At 45.3% G+C, this 16,658-nt stretch overlaps 1 protein-coding gene across 1 annotated transcript; it reads right to left on the bottom strand.

Moving 5' to 3' along the window:
* Window positions 1-114: 114 nt before the first annotated feature.
* Window positions 115-14,823, bottom strand: CCNF (cyclin F). The gene is made up of 17 exons (XM_075105887.1): window positions 14,694-14,823; window positions 11,285-11,439; window positions 10,750-10,856; window positions 9,775-9,842; window positions 8,794-8,987; window positions 8,396-8,449; window positions 7,752-7,856; window positions 7,080-7,157; window positions 6,453-6,604; window positions 5,643-5,807; window positions 4,852-4,975; window positions 4,324-4,504; window positions 3,798-3,885; window positions 3,131-3,230; window positions 2,686-2,816; window positions 2,332-2,501; window positions 115-1,803 (listed from the first exon to the last, which is right to left on the bottom strand). Exons 1-17 carry the CDS (start codon window positions 14,704-14,706, stop codon window positions 1,340-1,342), a joined length of 2,349 nt encoding a protein of 782 aa, XP_074961988.1. The 5' UTR covers window positions 14,707-14,823; the 3' UTR covers window positions 115-1,339.
* Window positions 14,824-16,658: the final 1,835 nt, after the last annotated feature.

The following is a 16,658-nucleotide window of genomic DNA, read 5'->3' as shown; positions in this document are numbered from 1 at the left end:
GCACTCCCATCTGCAGTTTAATCATGGGAGAAACTCTGACTTAATCTCCAAGCATCCCCCTCAGTTCCCCAGGTCAGTGGGATACCAGTCACTGAAGTAAGACAGGGAGCCATCTATATAAAAAAAATTTTATAAAAAAAGTCACTACACCATGTGTGTGTGTTTGAACTGTTGCCATCTGCCACAGTAACTTCTAAACAAGAGTCATAGAGTCCAGTTCCAGTGTTAAATTTAGTGACATCTCCTGGAAGTTGTGTACCTTGGTATTTCAAAGCTCACTACGTGGTTGTAGAAAGTAGGTTGTTTTCCCAATGTTCACAGGCTGACAGAGCTTTAACCCAGGCTTGCTAGGCTGAGGTCAGTGTAGGTGGCTTCTTCAAATGGTTACTGAAGCGGCACAGGTTTCATTTTTGATAAGAGAAACATATGCTACCCTTGCAGATAAGGAGCCAGTAGCAAGGCTTAAATTAGGGCAGACAGTTTGCCATACCAAAAGCCATTTCTGCATTACTGCCTGGTGCTAGTGTTCAGGTTGGTTGTGCTTTACTTTGAGGACACATTAATGGAAATAGCAAGGAAGACTCTGCAAGACAGGAAGTGAAATTGAGCCAGACTGGAGGTGGCAGTTCAACCACACCATTCCAGCAGAGACTAACAGTGCACCAAGGTCACATTACTGTAGTACTGGGCAGTGAAGCATTAAGGCACAGGAGGAGAATTTTTCAGGCAAGGAAAACATGGCAGCTAGAGCCTGAGGCAAATGGGGTTTAAAACCATCTGAGAGGAAGGTAAAAAAGAAACTCAGATCTGTAGTGAGCCTTCATTTACCTTTTGATTGTAGCTATAAAAACCTTGTATCAGTGCAGCAAATGGTATATACAGAGGAGAGGGAAGCACCAGCTGAGTTAGTACCTGGCCAGAAGGAAAAGGCAGCACAACCTCAGGTCTTTCAGGTGGAAGAATTCAAGCATAGTGTTACATCCAGTAACTTGAGAACCAAGGTCAATTCCTTTATCGTGCCAGGCCTCACAGCAAAGCAAGGGCCATGACAAGTTCTATCACCAAGGAGTAACTGCTGAGGTATGACAAAAATAAGCTATGAAGTTTCATATGTGGAAAAGAATTTGCAGAGGATCAGACATTAGGGAATATTTTAAGAAGGCAGCTATCAAGGAAAGAAGGCCCAGCAGCAAGCTACAGATTTACAAACTAGGCATAGGCAAAGTTGGGGGGAAAGGCTCTTCTTGGAGGTATTGACAATTATTCACTATTATCCCTGTATAACTACAACAGAAGTACTGTTACCAGGAACTCTAGAAGAGTAAAGAGCATGAAGAAATCAAAGGCTCAAGAAGCCCAAGTTCACCCTTTCTTCACTGTGTTCTGCCACATTTTTTCGCTTGACTTGCCTTCTGTCACACTTGCCCTCACTGGGCCTAGCACAGACTGACTGTAAACAAGATTCCAAGTAATGAGGCAGGCATGGCTCCCTGTTCATGGCACTGCCAAGAGACAGTGCTGAGGTAGGCTTTAGAGGTATTCCAAGGCTGCCGTCTACAGAAGATGTAGGACTGGCACTGTTGACGGAAGAGTAGCCTGAGCTCCCTTCCAGGTTAGGATTTCTTGGGGTGAGATATGTGGAAAGGCTGCGAGTGTCATCTGGCAGCTTAGCCTCCCTCAGTGGTGCTGTGTGCCCAGCCCACTCTACAGCTACATTGTCTTCATCACTGGAGTCCTGACAGCAGTGCTCTGCAGGATCCATGTAGACCACTGTCACATCCAAGATTCCACTGGGACCTGTCACTGGGGAATGATAAAAAGGTTAGTTTTGGATTGTGCAACACCAAGCAGGCATTCAGCACAGAATCAAGCAGAAAAACCAAGCAAGAGCATAAACCTTAGTGCTTTACCCTCCTGTCCATATGTAAGTAGACATAAGTTCCCCCTCATTTAAAACAGTAACTTTCCCCCCTCTTCAGACTGTTTGGATAGGTACTAAGCTGTTTAGAAAACAGACAGTCCTAGTGTCAGCACTAGGCCGTTCATCACATTTGGTCCCCTGTCAGTGGTATCTGAAAACAGTCTTACCCCGAAATGCTAAGCAGCTTCAAAACCCTTCATCATGTTCTGAAGCAGTACAGAAAAATAGAAGAGATATATACGTCTAAAATAGTTTAATAATTCTAACCACTGGGGAAGTGGGAGAGTTTTTCCAACTGGTCTTCAGCTGAAAGTTCAGGCTTCTGTTGCCTGAGAAACAGTTTTAAGCAAAGATGAAAAGACAGTTTTAATTATCTTGTCTGCTTTTTATAAGGAGAAAAACACCCTCACCATCTCCATCTCTCTCGCCTTCACTTTCCTGATCACCTTCGTAACCAGAGCAGGAATCTAAACTCCAGTCTAGGAAGTTATCTAGAAGACTTTCTTCCTGGGTGGATAGCTCTGCTGTGGGTGTAGTCACAAAACTGCCTCTGTCATCCTGAATGCTGTCTTCCCTCCTCCTGTAGCAAGAAAATCCAGAAGCCACACATTAAAAGCCAAGTCTTCTTTTCCATCTCTTTTAATAGATGTCAAGGTAGTTACAGAAAAATTGATCATGTTTAAGAATGAAACCTCAGGATGCCAGAGAGGAAGAAAGACTTATGCTAATCTTCAGAAACATTTACAATGGTAAATTATACTAGCCTTTTAGTTCTCTTTCCAGAGGGAGAACTAAGGAAAGTCTGAATTTCCACCACATTTGTGTGCAAGGGACTGGGTTCTGGGTCCTCCTGTTTCACACCCAACAATGAACAGAGCTGGCTGTAACTCATCATCTGAAAAAAAAAATCAAGAGCCAGTAAGAATTAGACCATGAGATTCCCGTAAAGAATAGATAGCTAGGAGGAGGCTATTTTTATTTTCTAGGAGAAATCTATCCCAGTGAGTTCTTCCCACATGTACACAGACAGAGCAGTTAGAGTTCCCGCAGATCAAGTTTAAAACTACCACTTTATTTAGACATTCTCTCCTCCCAACAGTCTAAAGTTAGAACCCACTTCCCATTATTTGAAGTTCACTACATCCTGCCATACGGTAGCTTTGCTCTGGCTGTCAGACATCAGCAAATGAAGACAAAGAACTCACCCACCTTTTCTTTGCCTATTTCTTCATAACGGTCATCTTCAAATCGTTGTTTCACTGCAGTTAAGGACACCTGCCTATAATCCTTTGGGACATCATCATGGAAACTGGAAAGAAAGATTGAAGCCCCAGTCTTAGAATGGATTGTATGAAACAATGTTAACAAAACCTGCCAATTTAAGTACTTTCCCTCTGTCCACCTCAGCTCTGTGCTAAGGAAGTTGCTGTTTCAGGAGAACTGCTAAGCAGCTAGCCAGGACACTTGGTTTCTGAGCATATAAGCATCTAATTCCTTTTCTGTTCCTTGAGGTAAGCAAGATATTTGCCTTATGCTCTCTCAAAAATGAGCTACTTTTGCTACTGGAACTCCTGAAGCTCACCAATAAGCCAGTTGCAGTCTTCTGAAGACACTGCTGTTTGGCAAGCTGAAACCCATTAAGTCTTGAGCAGCATCACATTTTCTGTAACCCAGGGCGAGCATCTGTTGTGAGAAACAGAGCAGCTGCCCCTGAACTGGCCCCTAGGCCTCAGTGCCTTATGGGGGCAGGGAGCAAGGCAGTTTCCCAAAGCCACATCCTTCACTGGGAAAGGCTGACTCTATAGATGCTGCATGTCTGCAAGAACTGGAATCCAAGTACTTGTGTGCCCTCCCAGAAGAGTTCCAAAACTATTACCACTTTTGGTGGAGGCTTAGCACACAGGGCAACAAGTCTTCAAGAGAAAAACCGGTACACTCAGACAGCTGGCTGGTCCAGGGGTGTGCTGGAAGCGAGAACGTATATTACCATTTCATGAAGCTTGGTAGTTCTGTAATCAGACTTTTTTAAAAATTAAATAGAAATCATGATCTCTATGAGGTTATGCCTGCAGACAGTTCATTCAAGTTCACAACTAGCTTCACACATAAGTATAACTTCAGTTTGGCAGGTAAACCTAAGTACAGAAATCTTCAGTCTCATTTCAACACAAAGGTTGCATAGCCTGATGCTAAGATAATTGTTCATCATAGCTAAGAAGAGCTAAAGTAGACTGAACTCAACTCTTCATTATGAAGTCTTACACCTGTACCCCTTTTCCCCCACAGTGATTGAGGCATCTTGCCTAAAGACAAAGTAACACCAAAAATAAAAAGAGCTCCCTAAAAGGAGAGGGCAGACTGACATTTCCTGCGGCAGCTCTGCTGAAGAGGCTGTTCCTTACCTTGCCTGTGCAGTATCTTAGCCAGCAGCAATGCTGCAGCAGCCAGCCGAGCTGGGGAATACACACAAAGGCTTGTGTTTAAGAGTGACAGTTCACAAATGAAGCTGTAAAGGTGAAGAGTTCTTCTCTCCAGCAAGACTACATTTGACAATACTTCTTTGTAGTCCACAATGGTAGGTATCTAGCACATAAAGCAGAACAGAGGTTGGCAATACAAGACAAGTACCGAGTATTTAACGCAGTTATTTCCAGTGAATGCTGTTTTCTTTACATTAGGGTTTGTTAGCTTTTTTAAACTACTACACTGACACTGAAAGTCTCCAGTGAAAGACTACATGGCCTCTTAAAACTTAAGTTTTAATCTCTACAGAAAGTCAGAGGATTTTGTATCTGCATAAGTCTCCACAGCTGACTGAGAACACTTGCATAAAAATCCAACATTTTAGATAAGGAGAAGTGCTAATTACAATAGCCCAACTTCAGTAGCAGCCCAAGGGTTGAAATATTCCATCCACTTTCCAAACTCACCCGTATCTTTCCTTCTAGGGCAGAAATGATCTCACCCATCATTCTGACCAAGTCTTCATATTTGTATGTGTTGTCTGTTAGCCACACAGCTTCCCGTATTGTCAAGATCTCTTTGCTGATAAAACTGCAAAATTAAATATTATTAACAGTTAACTCCAGAAAAGAGGGAATTTCTGCACCTGCGCACTACTGTTTTTGTGGCAGATAAACGCACCCAAGATGACCATAGGGTTAAACAACTTTATAAAGTACTTTCCCAGGTACAGACCAGGAAAGAAAGAACAGCAGCTCTTCATTTATTTCACCTTTAAGCTGGAACCACCTACTACTAGAATATTCCTAATTCCTCATTTATGAAACCGCTTCTAGGTTAAGATGCAAGATATTAAGGGAACTAATACAAAAGAACAATTTTCCACCGCACCATGCTGTTTGTCTGAGCGTAACAGACTAACCTAGGTAACACCACCACTGCAGTTGCTCCTTACAGGGTTGACTCATGCTGATATGGCATGGAAGACTTCAGTTGCTGATGGAATGCATTTAGACCAATCCACCACTATGGAGTTTTTTAATATTCAAAAGCATGTTCGAGAAACAACATTTTGTCTCTCATTTGCAGAGATTGAGTGTGTTTGTGTATGAACACAATTCAAGTAGCAGTCAATGTAAAGGGAACCCAAAGACTTTTTTCCTAGTATTATTATTAGCAAGGGGAAAAAAGCTTGAGCCACAGAAGTTTATTTGAATGATCGCAATAACCACCTCTGTTCACCCATCAGAACCCCTACCGTGTGCAAATGACCATGCAGGCTATTCCCAAAAGTTGTAGTCGAGCCCGAGGCACAGGTCTGAGCTTCAAATAACGATCCACACATCCCACTGTCATGTGAAGGCACAGGCTAGAAAAGTCTTTCATGGTAGCCACTTCTACCAGCCAATCAATCAGGATGTACCTGGACAGGAAAGAGAGACAATCTGTTGGAAGCCATCCAAACTTGTGCTGAACACCCTCCCCAAGTCTAGTTACCGAGTCCCTTCTCCACTCAAAAGTTCAGACCAAGAAATTCAACCAAAAGAATTTTCAAAATAATGACACATTGCACTGAGAGAAGAATTTGCAACCCGAGGTCTGTTATTCTTGGAAGGGTCAACAGTCGTCTTAAGTTGTCTGTGAAATAGTCAGAAGCTAAGCTATAATTAGTAGGCACTTGCACATGGAAAGGGGTAGGGCATATCAGTTAGGAGGCTAAAAGCCACCTCAGATAACTGGAGAGTCACTGTACCTCCAACAAGCTAAAACAGTGCCTCTATTTCTTAAAGAGCTTGTTAGTCTTGACAGAGGCAAGAACTTACAGTCCAGAGAAAACCTCACCCCTCATTTCAGTTCTTCATCAAGGCTTGAAATAAGGGCTCTAGTACTTCCTCTTTGCAAAATGTCATGTGTTTCTTTGATTGTACATAATGCATCACAGAAGAGCGAAGCAAAAGATGCCATCTTCCAAAAGACCTCATTCTGGATTTGTTTCCCTCTACAGATGTGGAGGGAAATAAGCATTGATTTCTGCTGTGTGGCCTGACTCACAGATGGGAGTTTTTACCTCATTGTTTCATTCATTCCTTTCTGCACAGTGAAGATACTTTGCTTGCTGATAGGAAGGGAAGCTTGGAAGATTTGAGACACCATTTCACTGGAAGATTTTGCTTCTAATCCTAGTTGGTTTCCATTCCCACAAGCTTTGGCTAAAGCTATCTGTAGTAGAGAGAACACAAAAGAAAGTTATTTGGGGTAGGTTGTTTTGGGGTTGGTTTTTTTGTTTGGTTTTTCGTGGTGGTGTTTTTGTTTGTTTTTTTTTGTTTGTTTTTTTAACCAAATGCAAACTAAAGCAGCATAGGATGGTCCTGTGATTTTCTTGCTGAAAATAGAGAGTGAACATGACAAACTACTTGAAAGGTAACAGAATCAGTTCTTAGTTTGGCTTAAATGTTGGATGCACATACTATTTGGGGATAAGCTTTTGAGTCCCTCAAAAAGTGCGCCCTTACTTGGATTGTACCACAGACATGCAGTATTTTCCAAAAGGGGGATCTGCAGAGTAAATACATGCACACACATGCAGATATTATTCAGCAATTTTGACCCTGCTTCTAAAGAGAGGAGTTTAAGCCTACAATGACAGCATAAGAAAGACCAAATGAAAAGTTTTCCTGAGAAAAGTCAGTCTAACCTGTGCTTCCCAGCAGCCCTTTGCTGCATAGTCCCGTAGCTTCCTGAGACTTTGGAGGTATCTGCCAGGATCTGACATCTACAGAGAAGAATGTAAACATATTTCAAAAACCATTACCTTTACATAACAAACAGTAGGATTGTAGTACTAACATCCAGAGTAAGAACACTGCCTGCAGGTACATCTTATTTCAGCAACCAGCCTGTTTCTCATCATGATGACAACATTGTTTTTAAGAAACTTACTTCAGCTCTTGCCCAAGATCTTACAGGAAATGAGACAGGTTGTTCAGGATTCCAGTGAGAGAGCTTTGGCAGATTTATTAATGACAATGCAGGCAGCTTCCCCCCTGCTGTTCCCAAGTGAGCCATATGATCACTAGCCAGCAGCAGCGCCTATGCCTTTAGCAGAGCTAAAGATAAAGGAAGTTCTGCCTGCGCCTTGGCTACAACCGCTTGTAGACTCACTTTAAATCTTTAAACACCAAGGCAGACACCAAAGCTCATTTGAGAGAGTTCTTAGCACTCTCCTTGCTTATGAAGAAGGTAAGCTCTAAGGAACAGCAATTTCTTTCTGTGCATGTTCATTACACATAACAGATCTGGAAGTTGCAGTGAAAGAGTTGTTTCGAGACAAAAAAAACCAAACCAAACCCCAGAAAACCCTACTTACAGCAGCCTTTCTGTTACTTTCCCAAAGGAGGTAGGAGCTGTTTAAGCAACCCTGCTTTGAAGATTCTTCAAACATTTCAAGGGATTCTCTTCTTTTTTCTTCATCCTAAGAACAAAAGGCACAATGGTATTTTTGCTGTCCAGCCAACTGGGTGCTGAATACTTCAGAAGCTCCATAACAACTGTGTACTGAAAGCTACAGAGCAGAAACAACCAGCTGCTAGTCCCTTTCAGACTATGAGGGGGGGGCTCTCCCACAGCCACTCAGTGCTGTCATTTGAAGATCCAGGCTCAGGAAGCAGTAAGTGGTTTTCCTCAGCTAGACAGAAGCTTTTTGGCTTGCTTGCCATTGAAGGCTTTTTTTTTTAATATGCATTATGACTGGAAGGCTTCCTTTCAGACCCAAACACACTGCAAGCCCATGATCAAGCCAAAAATAATTTCACTGTTTGTAAAATTCTATAAACTAAGTTGATAACATTCATTCAAACAACCAGTACATTAAACTCATGAGAACAGAAATTCCTAGGCCATCCGAGGAATATAAGAGCATTTGGCTTTTTTTTTTTTTTTAAAATCAAGGTAAACAGCATTAGCATCACCAAAAAAGGCACCTAAACACATCAAGTCAGAAACACTGCTCACCTCAAAGAGACTCAAGACCTTAGCCAAGCAGTGGAGAATAGATCCTTTCTGAGCCTGGAGAAAGCATTAACATGAAGCATTGTTAGAGATAAACAAAGAACAATAGCAATTTTTGCTAATAATTCCAGACTACAATTTTGTTTGCCTTTCAGTCGTTACCCCCACTTGCTTTTCTCTATGTTTTGTTATCTTTGAGACAGTACTGAATTTCTCAGAAGAGACAGTACGGGCCTCTGGCACTCATGATATATCAAATGCAGTTTGGCAACAAATTCATTAAAATGATTGATCCACAGTCAATTAAGCAACAAGAGCATAGGAGCTCCTTGGGGAAACAAAAATAACTAGATGCAGTTATTGGCCTCTATGTTAAAGTCAAGGGCAGAAAGAAATCTTACTTTCTCCAACTGACACTCTGCTTTGAGACTCTCATAGACCACAGCTTTACAACAGCTTCCACTCAAGGACCACGGAGGACGGATAAAAAGCCAGATAAATGGGGCTGCACACACATTCAAACGCTCCGCCTGACTGAAGAAATGAGATGCCTTTAATCCATTCACTTCTGCACGACCCTCGTCAGAGATGGACACTACACAAAAAAAAAGAAGAAGCCAGAAATAGTTTTAAGTTTATTCATAACGCCTGCTTGGCATTTAGTCAGGCCAAGCAGACAATAGGATACAATCAGGAAAAGATTGGACAGTGTCTTCCCTTTAGAGCCTTAAAAATCATGGAGACGGCAAAAGAAAAGAAATCTTACTACAATCAGTCTTTAGGAACATATAACTCTGTGTTGGGGCGGGGGGTGTTCTGCAAATACCAACACTCAAAGTAATGTTAATTCCTGTCAGTGTACAAGCAAACTGGTACACAGTGGCCTTGCCAGTATCCTCCGCAAGGAGGCTCCTCCTGTCAATTGTCAGTCCCTTTTGTTACATTTATCAGTCTAAGCAAACAGCCAAGTTTGATCAGAAGTTTACAAAGGATAACCTCTAAACATTAATTCATAAGTTCTGCATTGACTTCTTTTCTAAAAGACCTGTGAACAGTACTCTAATTTAACACCTAGCAGTTTAGAGGCCAGTGCTTAAGCTGCACTGAAAGGTAAAACTGAAGAGGCGTGATAGTAAATGAGACCCAACCACACACTGAAGGCAGCACGCTGGCTCTGCACTTCATTGCTCTAGAACCTGGGTACAAAAGCATCAGCGTTTGAGACACAGGAGAAATAACTTTGTAAGCAGCCAGCAGAAGTGCCAACTTCATGATGAGACAGTTAGTCTGTTCTGTATCTATAGATAAAACTTCAGTTCGTCTATATTTCCTTCTGTCATGCCACCTTCCCCAAAGATCCGCATACAAGCTTCCACACTTACAGCCTTCATTGTACAGGTATGCTATCCCCAGCTTCACAGCAGCTTCAAAGTTACCCCTTTCAGCAGCCCTGAACAGGAAACAGAGATGTTTGAGGTTGAAATCAGTAGGTGCTTCCAGACCCATATCCTCAGACGAGTTACTTCAGCGTAGGCCAGGCTGTGAATTTGGTATCACCAGCCATAAGCATACGTGCTTTTGCTACGGAAGTTAAACGTAAGTTACACTGAGGCTTTTCTTGCTGCAACACTTTTGTATGCCAATGTCCAGGATAATCTGACAATTCCTAGGAACTGTTTCCCATTCCCACACAACATCCCCACCACCAGAATGCAATGACACAGTTTGGTACTTTTACCCTCGAGGACATGCATCAGGCGCTTCCAAACTGATGTGCACGTAATAGTCTTCTTCAGAAAGAACATAATACATGCATCAAAGCAGCAATAGTCAGAAGCAAAACAATTACCAAGACATTTAAACTGATTGATCCCCTTTGAGTCAGATGGATAAAAAGACACTCTCCATCCTTTCTAAGCAGATTATTACCCCTTCAAAATTCACTTGTTTTAATACTGAAATCTACCTCTCTTTAAATACACTGGTTTGTACAAGAAGTAACCAAACCAACTCAGAAATATGGTTATGCTCTTGAGCCTCTGATTTCACTTGCACATTCATAAGGAAGTACCAGTAACAGATTTTAGTTACTGTGCTATGTTCCTATATGGAATATTAATGCCCTTAAAGAGAAATGACTTCAGTATATGCAGTGGGCCCTGCTCCAGTTAAAGAAGCAGTAGTTATAAGCTGCAGCTTAGACATGAAATCAACAATTCTTCATCATGCTAAGCAAAAGTTTCTACAAAAAGGGAATGTCAGATCCCCCACTTACAGTGAGGACTGGTTAGAATTGTATATCCACCTTCAAACACCCCCTTCTACAACATCAGACAAATTGCATTCTTAAAGCTTACCTTTCAAACATCTTCAGATTGTTTGGAGAAGGCCATATTTCTTGGAAACTTGCACATGCCCAAACACTAGCATGATTATCCACAAGGTATTTAAGATGGGAGTGCACCTGCAAGGGGGGAACATAAAATAATTACTAAAATGAAGGGACCAACAAAAAAAGAGTCCTTTGCAATCTAATTTTACATAGGTGGCTAATTCATCACAAGTTAATCATAACTCATTATCTGCCTCATCATCATTAAGGCAGGAGATGACAAACCAAACTGATTTGTTCAGCCACAGTGATCAGGCAGAACAATTTCCACAGAAAATTTACGCAGAGCACTCAAACACTATTGCTAATCTTCTTAAGCTTGAGTAATGAGAAATAAAACTGCTACTGGGATAGCAAAAATCTAATTACTGCATGTGTTCTTTGGCTTTCTTCAGGTTGACTCTGACACAAGGAGCCAGCCTTTTCCACGTGCAGCCTTGGCTCCTAATGGCAGAGATAAGCCATGGTACCTGACAGAGAGGAAGCAGTAGCAGACTCACAGCTCTGACAGAAAGGATGTCCTCAGCAGGAAGGCCTTTCAGAACATGAAAAAGAACGTCCTCAGGCAGACTTAACAACGTCAGGACTCGGGGCCGTTTTCTTATTCTTCGCTTTGAAGGGAAAGAAAAACACCTGGAACATCTACAGTGAATCACTGGAAAACAAAACATGGGACACCTCAGTTAGCGACGGAACAGTACAAGGAAAAACAGCACTGCAGAGTGTACACATGCATAAACACATCTTTACCTGAGCACCTATTTACTGCAGCATAGGACGCTCCTTAAAACATATTAATCATACACAGATTTAGCATGTGTCACATAATGCTGGAAGACTAAGCCACAAAGTAGTGAGTGACTCGTTCAATTTAGTCAATTAAGCAAAGAGGCTCAGAAGGGATGGCTCACGCTCATGTCCTCTTCATTGAGGAGAGCCCCTCCACACCCTAACTCCATCATTTAACTGCGAGTAGTTAAACTGTCACTAGTACAACTTCACCTACCTCTCCCCTACCCCAACTTTTCCTTCTCAGTTGATAGCAGTCCTTGAAATGTGACCAGGGAGATGGGAAGTTAAGATCCACCAAACCAGCTCAAGACAAAAGCCCATCTTCCTAAACAGCCAGCTGCTGCCTCAGGTGTTCACAGAAGAGCCCCAAGAACCAGGAAGCTTTTTTTCCCCGTGTTTCAGCACCTTGTAGCATTCCTAGGCTAATACATTGCCTACATCTTCTGTTCCTCATTAAGACAATGTTTTCCTCTCTTGGTGAATGCAGTGAGGGTAAACCATCTAACAGATAAGGCAAAACCTAGAGCACATAAGTACTGCTTGCTGGTAGAGACTCCTACTCCGTGGTAAAAGGCCAGTCCCTCTTCCACCTCCTGGGGACAGCACAGCCTTTGGGCTGCTGCCAAGGGCCTGGCCCCTGCCTGCACCCACAGCAGCCTGACTAACAAATGGCAGAACTTCAAATCAGTGAAAGGTGCTAGGAGGAAAATGAGCACATTCCCCACCTCCAGCCCACAAGCGGCAGCAAATGATCACCCTCACAGAGTGGTGCTTGGGTGGAAGGACCCAAATCAATCCCAGTTCATGCTGTACCTTTCAGAGCCCTGCCATGCAACAGTGGAGATGCCAACACTGCTCATTTCCAGGTCAGGCTCTTACAGCTCTCAGGAGCAGTCTATACAAGCAATAGAGGCCCATTTATGAACATTTGCTTTGCAGACACAAGGGCTCAAAAAAATAAATTCTTAAGTGAAAGCTTGAGTCCCACAAATTAAAGGATGATGTAAGGGTCTTGGACTTTATTACAGAAGATTTCTTGGCTGTATTTTTCAACTCTGGTTTAAGTCTTATACAAAGAGATTATACTTAGGAAATTTACTTTTTTCTAAAAAAGCATAATGAAAGGCATAGACTCAGTTCGAGAGCCCCATACTGTGCAACATGCATGCACTAGCATTGCTTACCCTATTTTCAGTAGTCTATTATTAGTTTGAATACTTTTTGACATAAATGAAAACAGTAGAGTCAAAGTAGTAGTATAATACCGGTACCAAACCACCCCATATTATCTATGAAGTAAACCAAGCCAGAGCTATGTAGTCTCACTAGATTATAGGGTCAAAAGCTAAGAGAAAGATGCAGCTCCCAAGTTTTTTTTTTTTTTTTTACAACAAAAAGAGAAGGTGGCTGAAAAGTCAAGGTGAGGACAGAGAATTTTAATTAGGCATATATTTTTCTCCATTAATATTTTTCACCTTTTCCCTGCTTTTCTACTTTAAGTGTTTAACATCTCCTGGTTATAACCTAACATAGAGAAAGCCTTGCGATCTCATACTTGTCTCCAGTTCTTCACACACGACTTCAGTGAGACCCGAGAAGCAATGCATTGCATTTCTCTGAGAAGATAAGAGCAACAGCTCTTTCCAGCTGCAGCGGATGGAAGACATACGGACTGGCCAGTTACACCCTTGTCTCCCTCTAAGCACAGCAGCCCACAGAACTGGGAAGTGTCCAGATGTGCAGACTGCATAGCCAATGCAAAGTTCACAATCTGTTCAAAGCAAAGTTGCTGCATCAGAGTCAATTACTTAATACAGGTTTTTCCATTTGCAAAGGGCAGGTTATGTGGGTTTTCAGCAGCATCCTTAAGAGGAGCCTGCAGATTCCTAAGGGGCCCTTGAGCCATGGCTACCACTATGCAAATATAGGTTTTTCTGTTCATGTATGAGGTTAACTTCCTTAGCACTTCAGATTTAATGAAACGAACCACCAATCTGCTACAAAACAGCATCCAGTGTCTCACCAGTAGCACGTACCTACCTGTAACCTGTCTTTGATTAAAAAGCTATTCCCATGAAAATAAAAACTTGAGGTGCACAGGGCAGAATACCGCTATCCTTCTCATCCCCTTCCCTGGATAAAGCTTCAGCATTATTATTGCCATGAAAAAGAAATGGACTTCTACACTGGTATGCCAATTAAACCTGTATAAACATCTGAATGGCTAGGGGTATGGGGTACTCGGGCAGCTCAGGGAAAAGGAAAAAATCAATTTCAAAAGACAGGAAGTCGCACAGGGAAATCTACAATTTCTTGCTTCACAAAATCAGAGTGGTTTAGGCTGGAAGTGAGCTCTAGAGGTGGCCCAGCCCAACCGCCCTGCCCAAGCGGGGTCAGCCGCAACAGGACGGCGTCCAGCCGGGTTTGAAGGCCCTGGAGGATGGAGCCTCCGCAGCCGCCCTGGGCACCCTGGGCCGCCGCTCGGTCACCCTCAGAGTAAAAAAGACAGGAACGTTTACGTTTGAACAGGGTTTCCCGCTTATCGATTTGCACCCAGCAAGTTTAAAGCGCTTTATGTGCTGCTCCACACGCAATTTACAATTCTTAACACCCGTCTTCGAAGCGCAGTAGTGCTCAGACACCTCGGCCCGCTCCAGCCCCGGGTCCCTCGGTGGAATGGAGGGAAATGAGCGCCCCCAGGTACGGCACCGGGCGGCAAGCTCCCGCCGGACGTTCCCGCAGGCGGGGCCCTTCTGAGGCGGGAGGAGGACCGGGGCAGCCGCGGCCCCGACCGACCGTACCCCCCCTCCCCGAAGGCGCCCCGAGCCCCCCCCACCCGGCCCGCGCCGCCCCCCGCCGCCGTTTGAATTTGGGCGCGCAGCCGCTACAGCCCCACCGCCGCCGCCGAGCCGTTGCGGTCCCCGGCGGCCCCTCAGGCCCCGGCGGTGCCCGGGCAGGCCCCACTCCCTCAGGCGCGGCCCTCCCGCCCTCAGAGCCCCCCCTGAGGAGGGGAAGGGGGGGGCCGCGGCGGAGTCCCTCGGCGCGGCGGGGCAGGGGGTACAGGAGACGAGAGACTAAGCGCCCTCCCCGGAGCCCGCGGGTGGCCCCACCACTCACCGCCCGCCTTCATCGTGGCGCGTCCCCGGGGACCGAGCGGAGGCCACCGACCGCTGCGCCCAGACCGGCTCCGAGTGAGGGGGCACGCCGCGAGGGGGCAGGACCGAACTGGCCGGCGGGGGGCGGGGCTGCCCGCGGGAGGACACGCCCCCGCCCTCTGCCACACCCCTTTGCCGCTCAGCGAGGGTCAGGGAAGGCGCCGGCGGCGAGCTCCGTCCAGGCCACGTTCCCCGAGGCACCTCCCTGGGAGGGGCTGCAACTCCTCCCGCCCGCGATAGGCCCAGCTCTTCCGAGCGACGCCTACCAGCCGCGCGCACTTTTTTTTTAAACACAGCAGACTTCGTGATTGGTCAAAAGGCCGACGGGAGGCGGTGCCCGCCCCGCCCCGCCGGCCCTGATTGGGGGTTGAGGATGCGAATTCGAATTGGGGCAGTTGGCGGTTTGAGCATCTCGCGGATACGGCGCATGCGTGCGGTGCGAGGCCGCCCCCCCCCCCCCCCCCCCCGGTCGTCGTCGTTGTCCCACTCCCCCTCCCAGTGTGGTGGCGTTGCCGTGGCAGCCGCGCCGGCCGCGCGCTCGCTCCCTTCAGGTCCGCGGACATGCTGCCGCCTGTGGCGCCACTGGCGGCCGGGCGCAGGGGAGGGACCCTGCGGCCAGGGCCCAGCGGTGGACCAGGCTCCCTCGTGGGCCCTGATTCCCTCCTCCGTACTAGGCTGGCCGCAGCCTTCCCTGCCGTTGCGGTGCTGCTCACCCGCAGCCACCTGCTCTGGCACCGAGGCCTGTCCGGCCAAGGGAGCTACACCAGACAGCTGCTGAGGGAACACTTGTGTCTTATTTCTACCTAATGAGTATCTGGGGCCTAAGGATGCCAGTGCTGGAGCAAGAGCAGCAGGGAGGACACGTGTGCTGGAGGAAGGAGCGGGGTTGCCCAAACAGAGACCATTTCTGATGTCCTGAACCATGATGTCACACCCTTTACCTCCACAGAGCCCTGCTCCTGCCCCTTCACAGCCTTGTGTGAGGGGGAATTAGGAAAACAATTAGGAGTCAAAGTTTAAACCCGAGTCAAGGATTCAGAGGAAAGCCCTGACCCTTAGAATGCAGAAAGCGATAAAGATGTGTCTTGAAAAGGCTGGCAGACAAACAAAGCTGTGTAGGGAAAATCAGCTATTGCTTCAGCTCACCTGAAGACCTGTGAGTGTTGTGGAAAAGAGCAGCAAGGAGAGGAGCAGTGGTTTTGTGCGACATAAAGTGACTGTGTCACAATTTGCAGTGTCTGGAAACTTTCCCAAAGTTATGTACCTTGAATAAACATCACCAGTCCCAGTGCAGTTGAGGTTTCTTCCTGCTAACATGTGTAGGAGTTTTATTTAAGGACAATTCTAGATTTCACAAGGCTTTTTCATCCGTAGAACATGAACTTCTGGATGCTTGTATGACCTCGCATGGTGTCGGGGTAGCTTTGAAATCTCACCAGTGATCTCATTTTGGGGAGGCTGAGCTGAGCTCGGGCAGCTAGGTGGCTTCTCTGAGCTCACACCACAACGCTGGCTTTGCTGGGACTGGCAGCCCCTCATGTTGCCCTACAGTCCTGTGCAGTGACCGCGGGGGATGAGCTGCTGCGGACAGGCATTCTCCTGTGCAGGTCCACCTCCTCCTTCATCCGTAAAACTATGTAATATTGCTGGGGAGCACAGCAGCTGCTGATGTTGACAAGCTGTAGGAGGAGCACAGGGAATATTTAGCTTCTTTTAACTGAGAAGTGTTTTGATGTTAAAAAGTTAATCATGCTGTTGGCTTTTGTTCCTTATTTCTTCTCCCCCTCACAGCTGTTTCTGCCAATTAAAAATAAGTTGAACCAACAAACAAAACATGAATAATCAGCTCCTCACATAGAGCTAAAATACCAGCAGGAGGTGCTCCTTGAGTCATAGGTCATCCGCGGTACAGAATCCCCTCAGGTAG

The sequence above is a fragment of the Phalacrocorax aristotelis genome, chromosome 10 (genome assembly GCF_949628215.1).
Source record: "Phalacrocorax aristotelis chromosome 10, bGulAri2.1, whole genome shotgun sequence".
Lineage (NCBI taxonomy): Eukaryota > Metazoa > Chordata > Aves > Suliformes > Phalacrocoracidae > Phalacrocorax > Phalacrocorax aristotelis.
Note: the sequence above shows the minus strand (reverse complement) of the source record. Positions and strands in the feature narration are given on the sequence as shown.

Coding starts and splice junctions, on each gene's coding strand:
- CCNF (XM_075105887.1), bottom strand. Junction 4,976..5,642: donor TGCATGGTCATTTGCACACG/GTAGGGGTTCTG, acceptor TTAATTTTGCAG/TTTTATCAGCAAAGAGATCT. Junction 3,231..3,797: donor CTAAGCCTCCACCAAAAGTG/GTAATAGTTTTG, acceptor CTTTCTTTCCAG/TTTCCATGATGATGTCCCAA.